Source organism: Mugil cephalus, chromosome 8 (assembly GCF_022458985.1).
Source record: "Mugil cephalus isolate CIBA_MC_2020 chromosome 8, CIBA_Mcephalus_1.1, whole genome shotgun sequence".
Lineage (NCBI taxonomy): Eukaryota > Metazoa > Chordata > Actinopteri > Mugiliformes > Mugilidae > Mugil > Mugil cephalus.
In genome coordinates, this window is record NC_061777.1 from 3219864 (window position 1) to 3236431 (window position 16568).

Genomic DNA, 16568 nt, shown 5'->3' on the forward strand with positions numbered 1-16568 from the left:
CCAAACCGCCAATCGCAGCGCTCTGCATACAACACGCCCCGCCCATAGCCCGGCCCCCTGCGCCATAAAGGGGCGGCGCCTAAGCGATGAGGTAATCGGGGTAAACAGTAAAGATGGCGACGTCGGTAGCCGGAGAGGGGCAACCGAGTCTAAATGGGACTATTTCCGACCCCCAGACGAAAAAACTAACCGACCTGCCAACCGAGCTGCTCGAATACATCCTGTGCTTCCCCGTCCTCCAACACGTCGACATTTGTAACGTGTCCTGCTGCTGCAAACGGCTACACGACGTCTGCCATGGAAGGGGCAAGGTCTGGGGACACCAGTACAAACTCAGGTTGCTATGATTTCTCTCGTCGCAGTTGTGGCTTTTGGTGTTTTGGACCGTGCGTGTTATTTTCAGTGCGCCGTTAAGTCTGTGTGATGGTGCGTTCGTTTGCTGCGAAGACACAGGGGCTGTCAGGACGGTGACATCTTGCTGATGCACCAAATGCATCATTACGCCAGGCCGCTCTGTGGACTGTGGGGAGGGAAAAAAATACACATATAAACGTTATTATTTATTTATTTTATAAAATCCCTCAAAAAATTTAACTATTTTACTCGAAGCATCCCAAAAAATGCAAGTGGTGTGACCTTGAATGTTGCACCTATAGGCTGTTAATGCAGCTTTTCTCTTGGCATAAAGCTGAGCCCTCCTCCTCCTCCTCCTCCTCCTCCACCTCCTCCCTGACTGAGTGACTTGGCTGTGAGCTTCACTCTTTTTCACTCAGCAAAGGGTAAAACTACGTCTGCATCTGCAGGAAGGTGGATGGTGCCGCTCTGGAGGCGACTGGGCTGCTGGGAGCTCGTTTCTGGAGTCTCCCCCACGGCGTTTGGTGAGGAATAACACGGTGGTTCTGCTCTCATCAACAGATGGCCGAGGCTGCAGAGGTTTTACCGTCAGAACGAGAGCTGTGACTGGCTCAGGGAATACAGGACGCGCCACCGAGTGGGCATACAGATACGGAGGACCGTGGAATCCATCTCCAAGAGATTCTTCACAGAAGTTGTAAGTCGTCAGTGTCTCATCAGATGAGATGATCCTTTTATTTTATCCCACCCGTGGGGAGATTTGCAGCAGAATTTGCTTTTAAGGACAATCCACACCAGTGTTGCCATATTGGAAATGAAGAAATATTGTAGTGTTGCTTTGGAATGATCTTGTTTTAACTCAAACTGTTGAATGTACTAAAACACACACACTAGGACAGTGGACTAGCGAATACAGGCTGTGACATGTGCACAGAACTGCAATTTTAGTTTAGATTCAACGTTATTGTCATTCCACATGTTCAGGTACAGAGCAAAAAAATGCAGTTTGGCATCTATGCAGAAGTGCAATAAACTGTAAGTCCATGTAGCATAAGTAGTAGTTGTGGTATAAAAGAGATATGGTACAGGTTGTTTTTATAGCATGTGGACATTATTTACAGATGAAAACCTATTCACAGGTGAGACCATATATGCAGGTGACTGAGTAAAATATACACAATGACTGATTGAGGTACTATGAACATATTATACAAATGGAGTTGTGCATTAAAAGGAAGTCGATTATTAACAGGAACTATAACATAATTTATACTAGAGGAAATGACAGATGATGACTAATAGCAATAGTAAACACTTTATTTATTGTCAGTCAAATTGCAAACTGTTGTTTATTTGCACTTTTATATCTTATAAATATGATAATTATCATATATCTGGCAACACTGGAGCATGCAAGAGATGTGCAGGACTTGTTCAATATGCTTTAAGTCTGTCTGTTTAATAACTATTATCACATTTTATAACTTTTGCACTGAATGACTGCACCTAATTTCCTTGTACATGTTACAAGAACAACAAACGTATTCTATTCTATACATTAGTTTAATCAGAGAAGTGTTTTATCCCCTCCTCCTCCCTGTTGAATATTAAATGCTTTTAAATGTCCTCAAACTAACCCCAGCATCTGTAACTCAGCCTTGCGTTGGCCAGGTGCTGGGAGACAGCTTTGCAGAGATCGAGTCACTTGGGATGCCGGAGCACTTCTGCGAAGACGAGCTCCTCTTCATACTCAACTCCGACAAGAGGTGAGAGCAAAGTGTAGTGAGACCTCAGTAACCGCTTCAAACTGGCATTTTATTCCGTATTGATCGTCTCTTAGACCCCGTGGTTACAGAACAATCTTTATTGTCACTGCAGATCACAACATTTTGTTGCAGCTCTGAAAGATGCCCAGTAAAAAGCAGTAGGAGAAAAAAATATAATCTACATTATAGGTCTTCAACAAGGCCATTACATGCATCACAACCACAAAACACAGTTTGTCTTGAATGCGCCACATGAAACACAGACGTAGGTGGTAATATATGAATCCCAGGACGTCCTCAGGTAAAACTAATTCTGTGCAAATAGGACAAAAGGCCTTGTTGCTTTAGAAAGATGATGATCATAAAACGTTAAACTAGTCCCCAGGGAACAGGAATTTATCTCTTGTACAAACTCATGAAGCTCAGTGAAGCATCTTTAGCTCTTTAGTGAGTCGTTATGTTTAAGTTATGAGTTCACAGATGGTTTCAGTTATAGCAGCAATACTTTACCCGTTTATTCCCCTCTGCTGTTTTTCAGGAAAAGCTTGACACTGAAGTACTATGCAAAGAAAATCCTTTACTTCCTGAGGCAGCAGAACATCCTGAGGAGCCTGAAGACCTTCCTGGAGCAGCCTGCAGAGCTGCAGTCGGCTCTGGAAGGTGAGGCATCCGCACCTCTCATTCATAATTCAGATTAGAGTTTCCAACTTAGCGGGGGATGTGGATGCAAAACAAAATAGTCCCAAAGGGTCTGTGGAGGTTCTCGGTCATGAGTTTCATGGTTTATTCAAACGAGAGTTGCAGAGTTTCTTGAAGATGTTTCCGAACTCATCCCAGGTAACTTCTTCTTTTTTCGTGCATAATCACATTCACAACGCTTTCTACTGGTTGAGAGAGGAATTAATGCAGTAGATTGACTGAGGATGGACTATTTTACTGTGATGATGAGTAAATATTGTAGAATAATCCCACACTAGTAGTAAAACAGGTTTGCATGGTGTTCGCACAGACTAATGATGAGGAAATCATTTACAACTCAGAGATATATAAAAAAAAAAGGAAGAAGTTAAATGTTATCAAGATAAAATGAATGAATAGGGCAATTATGGTTTCATTTGTTTTGACATATATTTAAACATATTAAAACTGCTATGTCTGTAATGTACATAGCAGCGTGACCGACTACCGTAATAACTACAGTCTGTGTGCGACATCATAAAAAGCTAAAATTGGGAACATTTTCGGGAACAGGTCATGCAAAATGGGGATCATCCTCGTCTGGTCACCCTAAAAAACAAACAACAAACAACCGACACGGCACGTTCCTTTGGCACAAGCACCATGTGTCTGAAAAGGTGTCTCACGGCACTTCCTTATGGACACTGGAAACAAATACCGGTATTTGTTATGAACCGGTGTACCACCCAGCCCTGTGGTTGGGTTTACCAATAATAGATTTTGTTGTGATAAGAGAATTATCATTTTTGTTCATTAAACTTTTTCCTCGTTCTTTCCTTCTCTTGGTCTCGGTCTCTACGTCTTCAGGAGCCGTGCTGGTGGATCAGTACTGTAACCCACTGGCTGACGTCACGCTGGAAAACATATCGGCCCAATTGGATGAGATCGCAGAAAAAGTGAAGAAGATGCTGAGGATCAAAAACCCGTCTCACCCCAGCCTGCGCATCGCTCAGGGTAGGGCTGTCAAGACTCGCAAAGATATCTTTTTTTTTTCTTTCTCTCCCAGTTAGTTATTCTCAAAGTTTTATCAGCACCAGACAGTTAAGCCCTAAATTAATTAATCGTGGAGTTCCACAGGGAAGTAGTCTCGGTCCATTGTTATACGTAATATTTACCGATGACATTTTACATCTGTCTTTTAGTTCTGATGAACATGGATACAACACCAGGCACGGAAGGTAGATTCACTTTACCTAAAGTTAAAGCAAACAAGATGAAAAATACTGTCATTTATAGAGTTATGGTGATATGGAACAACCTGCCTGGAAGTATCAGACAAGAAAATAACAAATATTGTTTTAAAGAATCATTGAAAATGCATTTAACAAAACAGCTCTCTGTGTCTGTTAATGTTTAGTTTAGGCCATTATATACAATTAATCAATGTAAGTCTAAATGGTTTTATGAGATCCAAACTATAAATTTAATATACTGGAGTCACTTCAAATATAAGTAGACATATCACTGACCATCTGACCATTTATGAATTATGTAAAGAACTACATTCTGGTGTTACTGCTCACTGGAACTAGGTCCTGTACTGCACCTACTATATGTATGCTTTTCTTTTTTCTCCTTTAGTTTTGTTTTGTACATCATTGTGAGGTGTTGTTTAGTTGTTGTTTTATTGTGTGGTGTGTTCTGGGTAATTGAGTACTGCAGAACTGTGTTGTGTGTGTGGACTCCAGGAAGAACAGCGATGGCCTCAGTCAAAGCTAATGGAGATCCAAATTAATGAAGAAATCCTGGGCTTCCACTTCCACTGTATTCAGAAAACGTCCAAGAAATACAACTCATCTAAATCTGCTTGCACAAAATCCAAAATGCATTTAAAAAAAAATAGTTCTGATGTAGTTTCTTTTCTTGTGTGTGGTGCAGGTCACTGTTCTGTGGTGGAGGACTTTGAGCTCCAGAGGCAGGTGGTGTGTGCCCTCAACTCTGTGTTGTATGAACAGCTTCAGTACAAAGGCAACGAGTGTGACTATTACAACCCCCTCAACTCTTACATCCACCAGGTAGATCCTGCAGAAAATGATCTGTTCTTTAAATTCTAAGCTTATTTTACATATATAATGGTGTTCATTTTTTATTTATTTTTTTGTTCAGGTGCTACTACGCCGTACAGGCATCCCCATAAGCCTCTCTGTCCTCTACATGACACTGGCCCGGAAGCTGGGAGTTCGGCTGGATCCTGTCAACTTTCCCAATCACTTCCTGCTGCGCTGGTGCCAGAAACCGAGAGGGTGTGACTTGAAATCTCTTAGATTTATTTTTGTAATTCTGCTCAGTTCCAGTCCTGCTTAGAATGATTGTTTCTTGTGAAGTGGATACAGTTCTTATTTTATTTTTTTAATTTGACTGAACTGAATTTGAATGCGAATGGTCTTTTCACCAGAGAAATAGACGTAAAGTGTATAAGGCGACAGCTGCAGGGCGGAGGTGTGAAGAAGCAGCTAATGTAGAGCAGTTAAATCATTTTAAAGATGTCGAGAGGCTACGGCCGACGCATGCGTTTTCACAGTAGCCTCCTTAAACGTTGTTTCTGCAGCAGTGAGGACATCTACGACTTTGTCTACATCGACGCCTTCGGTAAAGGCAAGCAGCTGACCGCCAAGGAGTGCGAGTACCTCATCGGCCACCAGGTGACGGCAGATTACTACAGTGCCATCAGCACCACGGAGGTGCTGCTCAGGATGGTGGGAAACCTGCTCAACATCGGCAAAAGAGGGTAAGAGCGTCTGGAGGAATGGAGGAGGGTCAAAGGTTTGGAATTTAAACCCATGAAAAGCATTTTTCTCCAAGTTACTGGGACTAGAATGGGTCTTTTTTTAGTTTCTCACAGATCACAACTGACTTAAGATTTGCTGGATGGATGGAATTAAATGAATGGAAGAATGCAATCCTCCAGTGAATGACCTCACATGTGCCGTGTGCTTTCTTTCAGGGAGGGCAACGAGAAATCCTACCAGCTGCTGAGAGACTCGCTGGACCTTTACCTCACTATTAACCCAGATAACGTGCAGTACTTGCTGCTGCAGGCACGCCTTTACTTCCACCTGGGAATCTGGCCAGAAAAGGTCAGGATACACCACCTGTTGTTAAGAAGAAATCAGATTTGGGCCCAACAGTGTTAATAAACTCAAATGCCAGCGAAGCTTTGTTGTTTTAGATTCTTTAGTTGAATTCTGTCCCAGTCAGTATAAAGCTCCATTTTATTCTCTGGCACAGTAGCTTAATATGTAACCCGCTGTGATAGTGCTTAAGAGGATAAGTGCATGCAGAGGTCGCATATTTCACCCAGCCACATTGTGCATTGATGTTTGTTCTGGGCCACAGGTGCTAGACATCCTGCAGCACATTCAGGCGCTGGATCCGTCCCAGCACGGGGCAGTGGGGTACCTGGTGCAGCACACGCTGGAGCACATCCAGCACAAGAAGCATCCCTCAACTCCTGAGGTGAAGCGGCGCAGTGCTCCAGAACACCTGGAGGTCCAGTACTCAGTCGGCCTTATTATGAAACACAAGAGGTGGGTCACTCTGGGTTTGGGCCTTAAAATCTTACAAGACTCCAGATTCACATTCAGGAATATTGGTCAAGTGCAGGGTTTACACAGGATTAAAAGTAGAGGTCGAGTGATAGGCATTTTTTAGGGCCAGTACCGTCTTTACCGCTGCCAATGTTTCTGAGCCAATATTTGGAGCCGATACTGCTTTTTCTCCCTCTAAGGTCTCAATTTAAGCAAAAACATAGAAATTTGTTGAACTCATAACATATTTAACTCTATCATGTATACAAAAAACAGTTAAAAGAGGTAGAGCACAAGCATTTTCCCATTTCCAGCTGCACCCACCGTGTTAGTGGTGACGGACAATGTATGGGCTGCACGCGTCCGCACTGTCTCCATCAGCACAGGGCTGCCTGGGGTGCTTCTGAATGTAAATCTCGCCATGTGGAAAGATATGATGCCAATAATACGATGCCAATACCAGTAAAAAAGTGCTGATGTGTCAGTCGATCTCTAGTTAACAGCACAATTTGAGCACAAGTATTACAGAATTTATGGGCATATTTATAAAAGTGATAAATAGGATTGGCAGTCATGCTGCACATTGTTGTGTCCCGGCAGACAGGGTGCATGTCCAGTGCTCCAGAAAATAGTCTATTGGTGGTGGAAACTGTCCTTCAGACTTTTTGTGCAGCCAGGCTCCTGTACTGTCTGTGTACGTGGTGGCCGTGGTTCCTGATTATGCCGTGTGCTTTCTGTAGCCACCATTTCTAAATCTTTGTCTGGAACAGTTCCAGTACTGTATGTCACTGCTGCGATGCAGCTCCTCTACAATCTTATCTCATCTCACCTCCTCTACCAGGTCTGGGTATAACTGTGTAATCTACGGCTGGGACCCCAAATGCACCATGAGCCAGGAGTGGATCACCACCATGAGGGTCCACCAGCTGTCCAGTGGGGCCAACCAGCCTTTCTACAACGTCCTGGTACAGGATGGAACATGCCGCTACGCAGCACAGGGTACGGATCAAGCCCACCAGCAAAAAAAAAAGTTATTAATGGATTGTGTGACTAAAAACATAATGTATGTTTGATAAATGTCCTGTTTAAAATCATTTTCCTTATGGACACGAATCAGCTGCAAATCAAGGGAAATACTCTTTCATATGTACAGGAAAATATATCATGCTAAGAAGTTTGTTATTACACCTTTCAAAGTTTGAGATTATGCAAAGATGGTGGAGGGTCACAAGCCTAAAATCCTTAGGATATGACTTTGATTGGTTATAGTCTGCATGCACAAAATACTGTTGTCTAATGTCTAATCAGCAGTAAAGTTCCTTAATTTCAATTAGCATCTATTTAATTTAATTCGATATAATTGCACAAAAACTACTCGCTTTGTACAAACTGAATAAAACAGTTGAGTAATTAGGCAAATAACTGAAAACTAAAACGGTCTCACTCAGATCTGGATGCATTACTCCTCGGCTCATCCAAGTTTTTGACGTTTCATAAGAAAGTTTCTCCCTAAAAGCCTCACCCATATATTCGTGTATGTTGCTACTGCACAGCTTCCATTGTTTGAACGTCTTATCTGCACCCTCTCCACCGTCTCTCTGGTCTCTGAGGTGGTATCGATCAGTTCCTCTGCTCCCATCTGCTTCTGTCTCTGTTTTGCAGCTACTAGTCAGACACGAAGCTGTGACGCCTGAATAAATTACACATGACATTTTCTTGAAATGCTTTGATGCGTGTGCATGAGCTGGTTTTTATGTGCGTATTTCTAGTTAAAGTTATCACCACTGATTTGCTCCTCAGAGAACCTGGAGCCACACTCGGCGCCCCTGGAGATCGGCCACCCGGAGGTGGGCCGGTACTTCTCCGAGTTCTCCGACACCCATTACGTTGCCAATGAGGAACTGCAGACACGATACCCCGAGGACATGAGCGAAACCCTGCGCGCGGTGCAGGAGCTCTATCAGAGACTGACCCCCGCCTCCGGGGCCCAAGATCAGGCTCCTGCCGCAGACCAAAACAACCACCAGGCCATGTCCATGTAGCAAGTAGCCATGTCCAGCACTCTGCCAACCCGGGCTAGCATATTACTGGTCACCCATTCTCAGTTCACAAGCCACTTAGCTGTTCCTCTGTTACACTTATACTCAAAAACAGTCCGTGTGTAACAGGGAGGGAGTTTTTTCTGTTACAAAAAGGAAAAGATTGTGTTTTGATATCAAATACCACAGTGTATTTCAAACTATTGAATGATGCTCAACAACATCTTAATATCGTAATATCACAGGGTTTAGTTTGGGAAAAGAGAAGTGTTTAATGTCAGTGTTATACAACGATACAAAACAAATGAAATCCAGATTTGGAGGAAACAGTTAAGTGGATGAATAAATTCGGGATGAGTATCCAGGTGCTGTAAATCCCCCTCTACCTAAAAACCAAGGAATGCTCCTGTACCCAGAACCCCCTGCATCCAGCACCAGTCTACAAGCAGAAACCCTAAACCCCAGGAACAGTGCCACACACACACACATACACACACACAAAAAGACTTTGTACATTAAGTTTTACTTTTAATTCTCCTTCTTTTAACGCACTTATGAAAGTCTAACTTTCACGTTTCTAGAGCGTCTTGATTTATTTCTGTATATTTACGAGAGAAGCGGATGCCATGGCTCATCGGTCATTCATGGAACAACAAGAGGAACCAGTAGAAACACCAGTGACTTGAAACAGAAGTGACTCTGAGGTGTGAGGAAACCAAACAAAAGAATAAAGCGTTTCAAGTTTTAACACTTTCTCTCTGATTTCCTTTTTTTCTTTTTTTACGCACTGATCCAAATGGGTGCGTGTACATTTCTTTGTCTGGAGCCACTCGTGGTTAGTATCTCCAAAGTGTTTCTGCAGAAACTGTGTGGATTTAGGACCTTGAGGGTGCCAGCAGGAGGCTACAGTTGCGCCGAGCCGCCAGTAGAAGCGCGATTTAAAGCGGCGACGAGCGCAGAAAAGTTGAGCCAGTCCGACTCGGTTATGCGCCCTGACGCACCGGTGGAGCAGCAGGTATGGGAGCTACGCAGACGCGCTCCGAGCACAAGTACCAAGATCTGGTGGAAAAAACTGGATGTAAGTAGGGAGAGGATAGTGGACACGTTTGTTTTGTATTCGGGAGTATGTTCTTGTTGACTCGGTGAAGGTTTGTGTTAAATGGTTCAATTTCAAGGCGCAAACGCTGTTAAGAAATTAGAGATTAAAGTGTGATAGAGGTGCTGATCGTACAGTTAAAACTAGTTGGTTGAGTATTTATTAGTGTTCAGGTCAGGGAATCAAAAGTTTAAAATGATCTGTAAACAAGATAAATATGGAAATTAACTCGAAATACACGAGATGATGAATCCACACTGAGTCACTCTGACTTTAACTGTGTTGCAGGACTTAACTATTACCACTTTGCAAAGTTAAACACGGATCTGAAACAACAGAAGTGAACAGATCTATTTAAAGAAACGGAAGGATCCTGATGTGAAACTGGTACATGCGGTGGTATGCAGAAGTCTGAGTCCAGCTTTATGGATACTATATGGATGAGACTTTGAACTCCTTTATTGCCCCAGTTTCCTCAAGGTGGGGCTTTGACCTCCTCAGTGAGACACTTTTATGGATTTATTTGTCCTGTACATTTTGTGAAAATGCTTCATTGCACAACTGTGAATAGAACACAGACAACGAGAGAGGTCAACTGTTGGTTCATTCTGCAGAATAAATCAAGAATCAAGAGTCTTTATTGTCATAATGAGAACTCAAGGAAATTTTGCAGAGAACCGCCGGCTTAAAGGGAAACAAAAACACAGACGTTTGAATGACACTTATGAACAGAAAAACTACCCTTAAAGTAATAAAAGATATATACAAGAAAATGTAAATATCGTAACAACCATCAGCTGAAGATTTTGTCCTACATATGTGTTTCTATGTGGCGCCGAGGTCTGAGTGCAGCAACAGAAGCAGCTGCTGCAAACATGCATTTTGCAGTAGCTAAACAATGTTTACCGAAACAATCGAAAACGTCACAGGTCTCAGATGTGATCCTGGCAGAACGACATTTAAACCTTTCAGCGTGAGGCCGCTTGTCCACACGGCGGGTTAATGATTCAGGGAGCAGATTGAAAGGGTGTGATTGCTCTGCCATTAGACTGATGCCAGAGTTGCACCTCATCTGTCCTCAATAACAGAGTTTATCGCATGTAAAAAATAAACAGTAATAAACACAAATCGACTTCTAATTGTTCATCTCAGCTTAATTGCAGCGCGTCACTAACACGGCTCGGTGTCTTGTGCTTCTTTAGTTTCACTGGAGCAAATCACCAACCTCCACAAGAGATTTCAGCACCTGAGTGGAAACGAGGAGACCATAAGGTAAACCACCATTAAAGATGATAACACATATGTATGTGTATTATAGCTGGAGTGATGGATTGTGGGTATTTCTCGTATGCATCAGATCTGCCTCACAGTGCTCGTAGTGTCATTAAACTGGGAACAAATGTTTACGCTCGTCAGTTTCCCAGAGATTCTGCGCGTGCAGCTTCCTGTAGACGGGCTGATTATTGTGTGTTAGCTCTGCTCTGATCTGTTTGATGATAATGGACCTTCTCCTGTCGCCCTGCAGCAAAGAAAGCTTGGAAAGCATACCGGCCCTCGCCAACAACCCCATCAAAAAGCAAATCATCGGGGCCTTCTTTGACAAAAGGTCGGTTCGCTCGAGTGGCTCCACGTTCTGTCCCCGTCTCTGAGGCTAAAGGCCGTCTCACTTGATTGTAGCAGAAACACTTTGGTTTGTCTGAACAATCACAACTCTCATAAATTAATATTAAAGTGATCTGCTGTGCACCGCGGCTGCATTTAAGCTCTGAGATTTCCCTTCTGCTTTCTGCGTGTTCTCAGTCAGTCGACATCCTGATAAATCGTTATTTGCGAGAAGATGTGGCCAGCCGTGGTTAAATTGGTTTTCCTCTAAGGGCTCCACATGCCAGTGATCCTGAGCTGGCCCTCAATGTTAGACAAACACGTTGCACTGCACCATGTAAACAAAGCACTTTGAAAATGATCAGCAAACAGCTACAGGCCACTTAAGAAGTGACTGAAAACAGTCGGTTAGCTCAGCGCAAAGGCTGGAAACAAAAAGAAAGGGCTAACTCAGATAAGGCCGAGCTGAGGAGTGGTTCTGTTCTTTTAAAGGATCTGTTTCTCCGCTCACAGAAAACGCCGCTTACTGTGAAAGAATTATGGATTAGCCTCGGTTTTAAGTTTGGAGGGGCAAGAATTTTTAAAGTTTTAAAGTTTTTTAAAAAAAATTTGTGCAGATAAAGACACGATACGAGTTCAGTCGTCACCCTGAGAGAACTTAAAGGCAGTTTCTGAAAATAAAATGTGTGATCCAACTATTAACTTCACAAAATGATTTTTATTTAATTTTTTTTGGTCTACATTTGAAGCCCACGTGTCGGTGCACATGACTCACAAGCACACAAGTCATGTGCACAAACCAAACTGTGCAAAACAAACTTTTTTTTAAATTTTCCTTTTTGCTTTCAGTTTTCGTAGCAGTAGATCAGGTGATGGGATCAGGGTTTCTTTCTTTTTCTGATTGTTTGTTCGTTTTTTAACCTTTATCTTTTGACTGTGTCCCAGGAACCAGCATCAGGATGAGGCGGGCTCGTTCGAGGAGATCGGCTTTGAGCAGTTTCTCATGGTCATGTCCCACTTCCGCCCCCCGTCCTTGAAAACGACGGAGGAGGAGAAGGAGGCCATGCGGAAAGAGAAGCTTCGCTGTGAGTAGCTTTCCAACATTTTTTTTTTATTATTTTATTTAAACAGCACTACGCTCTAAGGGTTGTACTAGTGATGTTCGATATCACTGATTTCCTTTCTGATCCAATAATGGGTCAAAGTCGCACTGGTATCGGCGATACCACTGTGTTCCTACATTATTATTTGAGAACTAATTTTAGAGCATAAAGACCTGGTAATGGAAGGACTAGGTCAGTTTGTGACTGCTGCTCCATTACTCTTTAAGCACCATGTAGAATAGTCACTGATCATGTGATGATAACAACACATCCTGTGGTAACAGAGAGAAGGAGGATGCACATTAACTATCAGATTAGCCATTAGATCTTTATCTGCCGCACACGGAGAAGGACTCAGAGAAAAACCTGCTGCACTGTCCCATCTAACAGCTGCTAAATGCTGCTGACGGTGCTGAGTTGCAGGTCAGGAATCTAGATTTAAAAAGAAAAAATCTGAATCTAGGTCACGCACCTCCTGTTTCACACGCTGCTCTTTCAACTGTTCTTCACCTATGACTAAAGAGCAACACACCAGGAGAAGAGTCACAAGGCGAGAGTCTTTACTTCAGTCAGCGAGCTCACGTAGACAGCGAGGGGATGCACGGCTGCACAAATTCCTTCGCTGCACCTCAGCTGCTGCATTACAGAAGCTTGCAGAGATCCGTGCTTCACAGCCACAACGGCCACAAGTAGAACGGCACGATTTCAAGCCACAGATTTAACTATTATGAATATGCCTGACACAACATGAGGCCATTGTTGCTTTTGTTTATGGCGAGATAACATTTGAGCTCGTCCTCTGCTGCTCAGACACGTTGGAGCCACTTAGATACGACTTGTGAATGTGTCGAAGGATTGATGTTGAATTGGATAAGGAAGATGGAAAATATGCAGAGCGGCTAGTTCCTGGATATGAGCAAAGGCCACACTGTAAATAGTTTTCTCTGGTGGCGTTGAAGTTGCTGCTGTAAGGCTGGAGACAGGTGTGCCGACCAGTTTGTGTTAGATAACAGGAAATAGTTAATATTTAATACATTTATCAAATTTCCGTAAAATAAAACGTGAACTAACAAGACCAGAGGTTTTAACTCTGTAAACCTGCAGAGTAAATAAGAGTTTTAAAACCTCATGTCTGGAGATTGTTTCCTGAGAATAAATAAATGGAGCTGAAGGAAAATAGAAACCTAAAGCAGTTTGCTCTCCAGGAAAAAAATGAAACAAAGCTCTACCTGCAGGCAGATGATTTTACATGACGCTGGACGTATCAGGGCCTGTTCCGCTTGAGTTCACACACATTTCTCCTGAATGTGTTTTTCTGTTGTTGATGCTCGTTTCAAGATATTTATTTCCCGCCTGCTTTTTCTCTGTGGAACCATAAATCAACTCGCCTACAGTCACGCTGATAGATTTCTACCTCAGGGACTTTATGGAAAGAGATGAGACGTTGAATCTGACTTTCTATCGACTGCACAGAAACACCGCGGACAGGAAATGTCGGCGGAAGCCGGCTGAGGACTCAAAGTGGCATTTTTTTGTTCCTTGTTAGTCTCGTCGAGCTGTTAAACGATGGTAAATGTCGCTAACAGGGCTTCATTTGATTTGGTGGTGATTGTGAGACGCTGGCTGGACGCTCCAATTAATGAACTGTCCTGCAGTCAAAACTTCCTCCGGGCTATTAGTGAGATCCTGTGATTCGATGATGGAAATGTCCTCAGAAATCACAGCAACCACTAATTTACTTATTTTATTTTTCTGTTCCATTCCTCCAGTTCTGTTCAACATGCACGACACGGACAACGACGGCACCATCACGCTGGCAGAGTACAGGACGGTAAGACGTGCTGCTTCTCTTCTTTACAGCATTAATCGTCTCTGAAGAAGAAAGCGGCTGCTTATTTGTGTTGCGTAATACATGCACAAGATGAGGTCTTGATGTAAAATTAGATTATTTATCAGCTCGTATTAGCAAAACCTTCCTTGAACGTGTAAGGATTTAAAGGTACAGTGTCAGCTTTCTCATATAAACGGGCGTCCATCAAACTCGGGCCTTCGTCAAACCAATAAGGTGACTAATAAAGTAATAAACCAATCAGTTGCAGGTAAATTTCTTTGTATTTCAACACATACCAAAGTTTTTCTCTGAGGCCACGTTCTCTTGCTTGAAACTGTAGCGTCAGCCATGGAGTCTGTGGCAGAAAACCACAGTTACGGATGTAGCTGAGGTTCTGTGAATTTTCCACGGTGGTCAGGATGAATCAAATAGAACCCAACAAAAACAGATAAACACGTGGCTGAGGCCAGTGAAAGAAGAGACGGGACTGAAGGACACGCTGCATAGAGGTCGTAGGCACATGTCAACACTGCTTGTGTTAAGTAGGAGTCTAACTGTCATGAGGGAAGGACAAAAGTTCTGCAGTGTAGCTTCCTGTTTCTCAGCTCATGAGAGTTTTTTCTCATTCCGATCGAAGGTGAGGTGATCTTTTCCTATCTGGTGTTTACATGTGCCACTATATTTAACCAGAACCGTTTTACAGAAGCACTGGACCTACTGGAAGCACTGGAGAGGAGGAGGTGCACAGAAGAAGCCTTCTTGTTGGAGATGTTTGCACATTTACATCAACACAGAACGGAGTCTGACTCTGTTCCGATTGTTAACATGACTTTCAGTCAGTTTGGGAAAAGGCTTCTAAACCAATTCTAATCAGAGTGTTTGGTTCCAAGACCGACGCTGTTCAAACCCAGCGAGGATTTAAAGATCGCTGTTATTTGCTCTGTTCTCGTCCAAGGTGGTGGAGGAGCTCCTGTCAAAGAGCGGCGCCATCGGGCAGGAGGCTGCCAAGGCCATAGCGGACGCTGCCATGTTGGAGGTGGCGAGCACAAACGTGCCACACATGGTAACAGACGCCGGCGAAACTGAGCCAGTCAGGACACAGTTGCACATTTTGCGGTAAAGTAACACAAAGTGTCTCCTTATCGCCACAGGCCCCGGATGAATTCTACGAAGGAATTACGTTTGAGCATTTCGAACAGGTTTGCACTTTTTTCAACTTCCAACTTTTTACAGAAATAATTTGAGCTTCTTGCATATGACGGCGTTATTATCTGTCCACAGATTTTAAAAGGCCTTGAAATGGAGTCCAGGATGCACATTCGCTTCCTGGATATGGACACCACCACAATGCGTTGCGGGAAATCAAAATCTTGAAGTTGTTTTGGTTTTTTTGTAAAGAAATGTTTGTTTTTTTTAAATGGCGCCTCTACGGTCCCTAAAAGAAATGAAGCCAAAGATTTTTGATATGCACTAATAATAATTTGTATTGGGGGAATAATTCTAATTAACATAATGATGGAAGTACATTTCTTTTTATACGAATCATGGAGACTATGCTGCTTGGTGTTGGAAGTTTTCTCACAGAGTCACTTCTAAACTTCTCGGTTTTCATGTTTTGTAAAAGGTCTGACATATATATCCGATGTTTGTTAACACTTCTGTTACGTTAAATGGCATCTAAAACTACTGCTTTGTCCATTGTAATGTAGCCGCCCTGTAACATGAAGGATTCCTGGATGAAGTCGGCCATGCCCAGTGTGGCATTCACGGGTCATCCGTCATGGCTGACGTCCAGAGTGCAACACTGTTGGCACATACCATTCCTCTTCAGCTCCAGAATAGTTTCATTTATGTTTTCCTCTGAGACTCTGTGTAGCTAACCACTGCTGTTCTACCGTAAAAATAAAAAAACACTACTTTATTAGAACATTATTTCATTTTTTACTTTCCCCTAACATCGGAGAGTTATCACTGGATTATATTAATAACAAATTAAAAGCAGGACATTGTGCGTCTGTGTACAATATTAAACAAATCTTATTTATAGCCTGGGAACAGACTGGTGTGATCACGTCTCCCCACTCCCCCTAAATTACCCGTATATTTCCACGTACTTCCATGGAATCACAAGTGCTGCATGCTCAGGCAAGCTCGATACAAGCTGCTCACACTAGAGATGCTAGTGAGATAGATGGCCAATATTTGCGTTTTTTTTTTACTGGTATAAGTATCGGCCGATACATATGTATATATATTTTTTTTTACAGCCCTGTGCTGCTGGAGACGCTGCAGACCGTGCAGCCCATATATTGCCCCTCCCCCAGTTTTTCTTTTTCTTTTTTAAACCGTTACCAAACAAAGCTCTGTTTACTTTATCGCTCAGCACCAACACATTACAGTCATTAGCAACAGTCCTAACTTTTACTGTTACTCTCTGGCAACCCAATAGTGCAGGTTGTCGATCATTGTGTCATTTTTATCGTGTTAATTGGAGGAAGAAAAGGAAGTGTTG

The 16568-nt window shown here is 42.9% G+C and overlaps 2 protein-coding genes across 4 annotated transcripts; both read left to right on the plus strand.

The window, feature by feature from the left end:
* The first annotated feature begins 76 nt into the window (after positions 1-76).
* On the plus strand, positions 77-9172 carry fbxo21 (F-box protein 21). 3 transcript variants are annotated; one of them, XM_047591424.1, is made up of 12 exons: positions 77-337; positions 916-1051; positions 2011-2120; positions 2659-2780; positions 3666-3812; positions 4737-4873; positions 4965-5101; positions 5407-5586; positions 5803-5935; positions 6195-6385; positions 7227-7384; positions 8186-9172. In XM_047591424.1, exons 1-12 carry the CDS (start codon positions 114-116, stop codon positions 8425-8427), a joined length of 1917 nt encoding a protein of 638 aa, XP_047447380.1. In that variant the 5' UTR covers positions 77-113; the 3' UTR covers positions 8428-9172. The 3 variants fall into 3 exon arrangements, with proteins under 3 accessions (XP_047447380.1, XP_047447381.1, XP_047447383.1); XM_047591425.1 differs by having other exon boundaries at positions 5410-5586; XM_047591427.1 differs by having other exon boundaries at positions 2026-2120.
* A 178-nt stretch (positions 9173-9350) lies between these two features.
* On the plus strand, positions 9351-15952 carry tesca (tescalcin a). Its single transcript, XM_047591428.1, has 8 exons — positions 9351-9502; positions 10723-10792; positions 11046-11126; positions 12068-12207; positions 13995-14056; positions 15012-15119; positions 15208-15255; positions 15338-15952. Exons 1-8 carry the CDS (start codon positions 9442-9444, stop codon positions 15428-15430), a joined length of 663 nt encoding a protein of 220 aa, XP_047447384.1. The 5' UTR covers positions 9351-9441; the 3' UTR covers positions 15431-15952.
* Positions 15953-16568: the final 616 nt, after the last annotated feature.

Coding starts and splice junctions, on each gene's coding strand:
- fbxo21 (XM_047591424.1), top strand. CDS start 114: ATGGCGACGTCGGTAGCCGGAGAGGGGCAACCGAGTCTAAATGGGACT. Junction 5,102..5,406: donor TGGTGCCAGAAACCGAGAGG/GTGTGACTTGAA, acceptor TTGTTTCTGCAG/CAGTGAGGACATCTACGACT. Junction 6,386..7,226: donor CTTATTATGAAACACAAGAG/GTGGGTCACTCT, acceptor CTCCTCTACCAG/GTCTGGGTATAACTGTGTAA.
- tesca (XM_047591428.1), top strand. CDS start 9,442: ATGGGAGCTACGCAGACGCGCTCCGAGCACAAGTACCAAGATCTGGTG. Junction 11,127..12,067: donor GGGGCCTTCTTTGACAAAAG/GTCGGTTCGCTC, acceptor ACTGTGTCCCAG/GAACCAGCATCAGGATGAGG. Junction 15,256..15,337: donor CGTTTGAGCATTTCGAACAG/GTTTGCACTTTT, acceptor ATCTGTCCACAG/ATTTTAAAAGGCCTTGAAAT.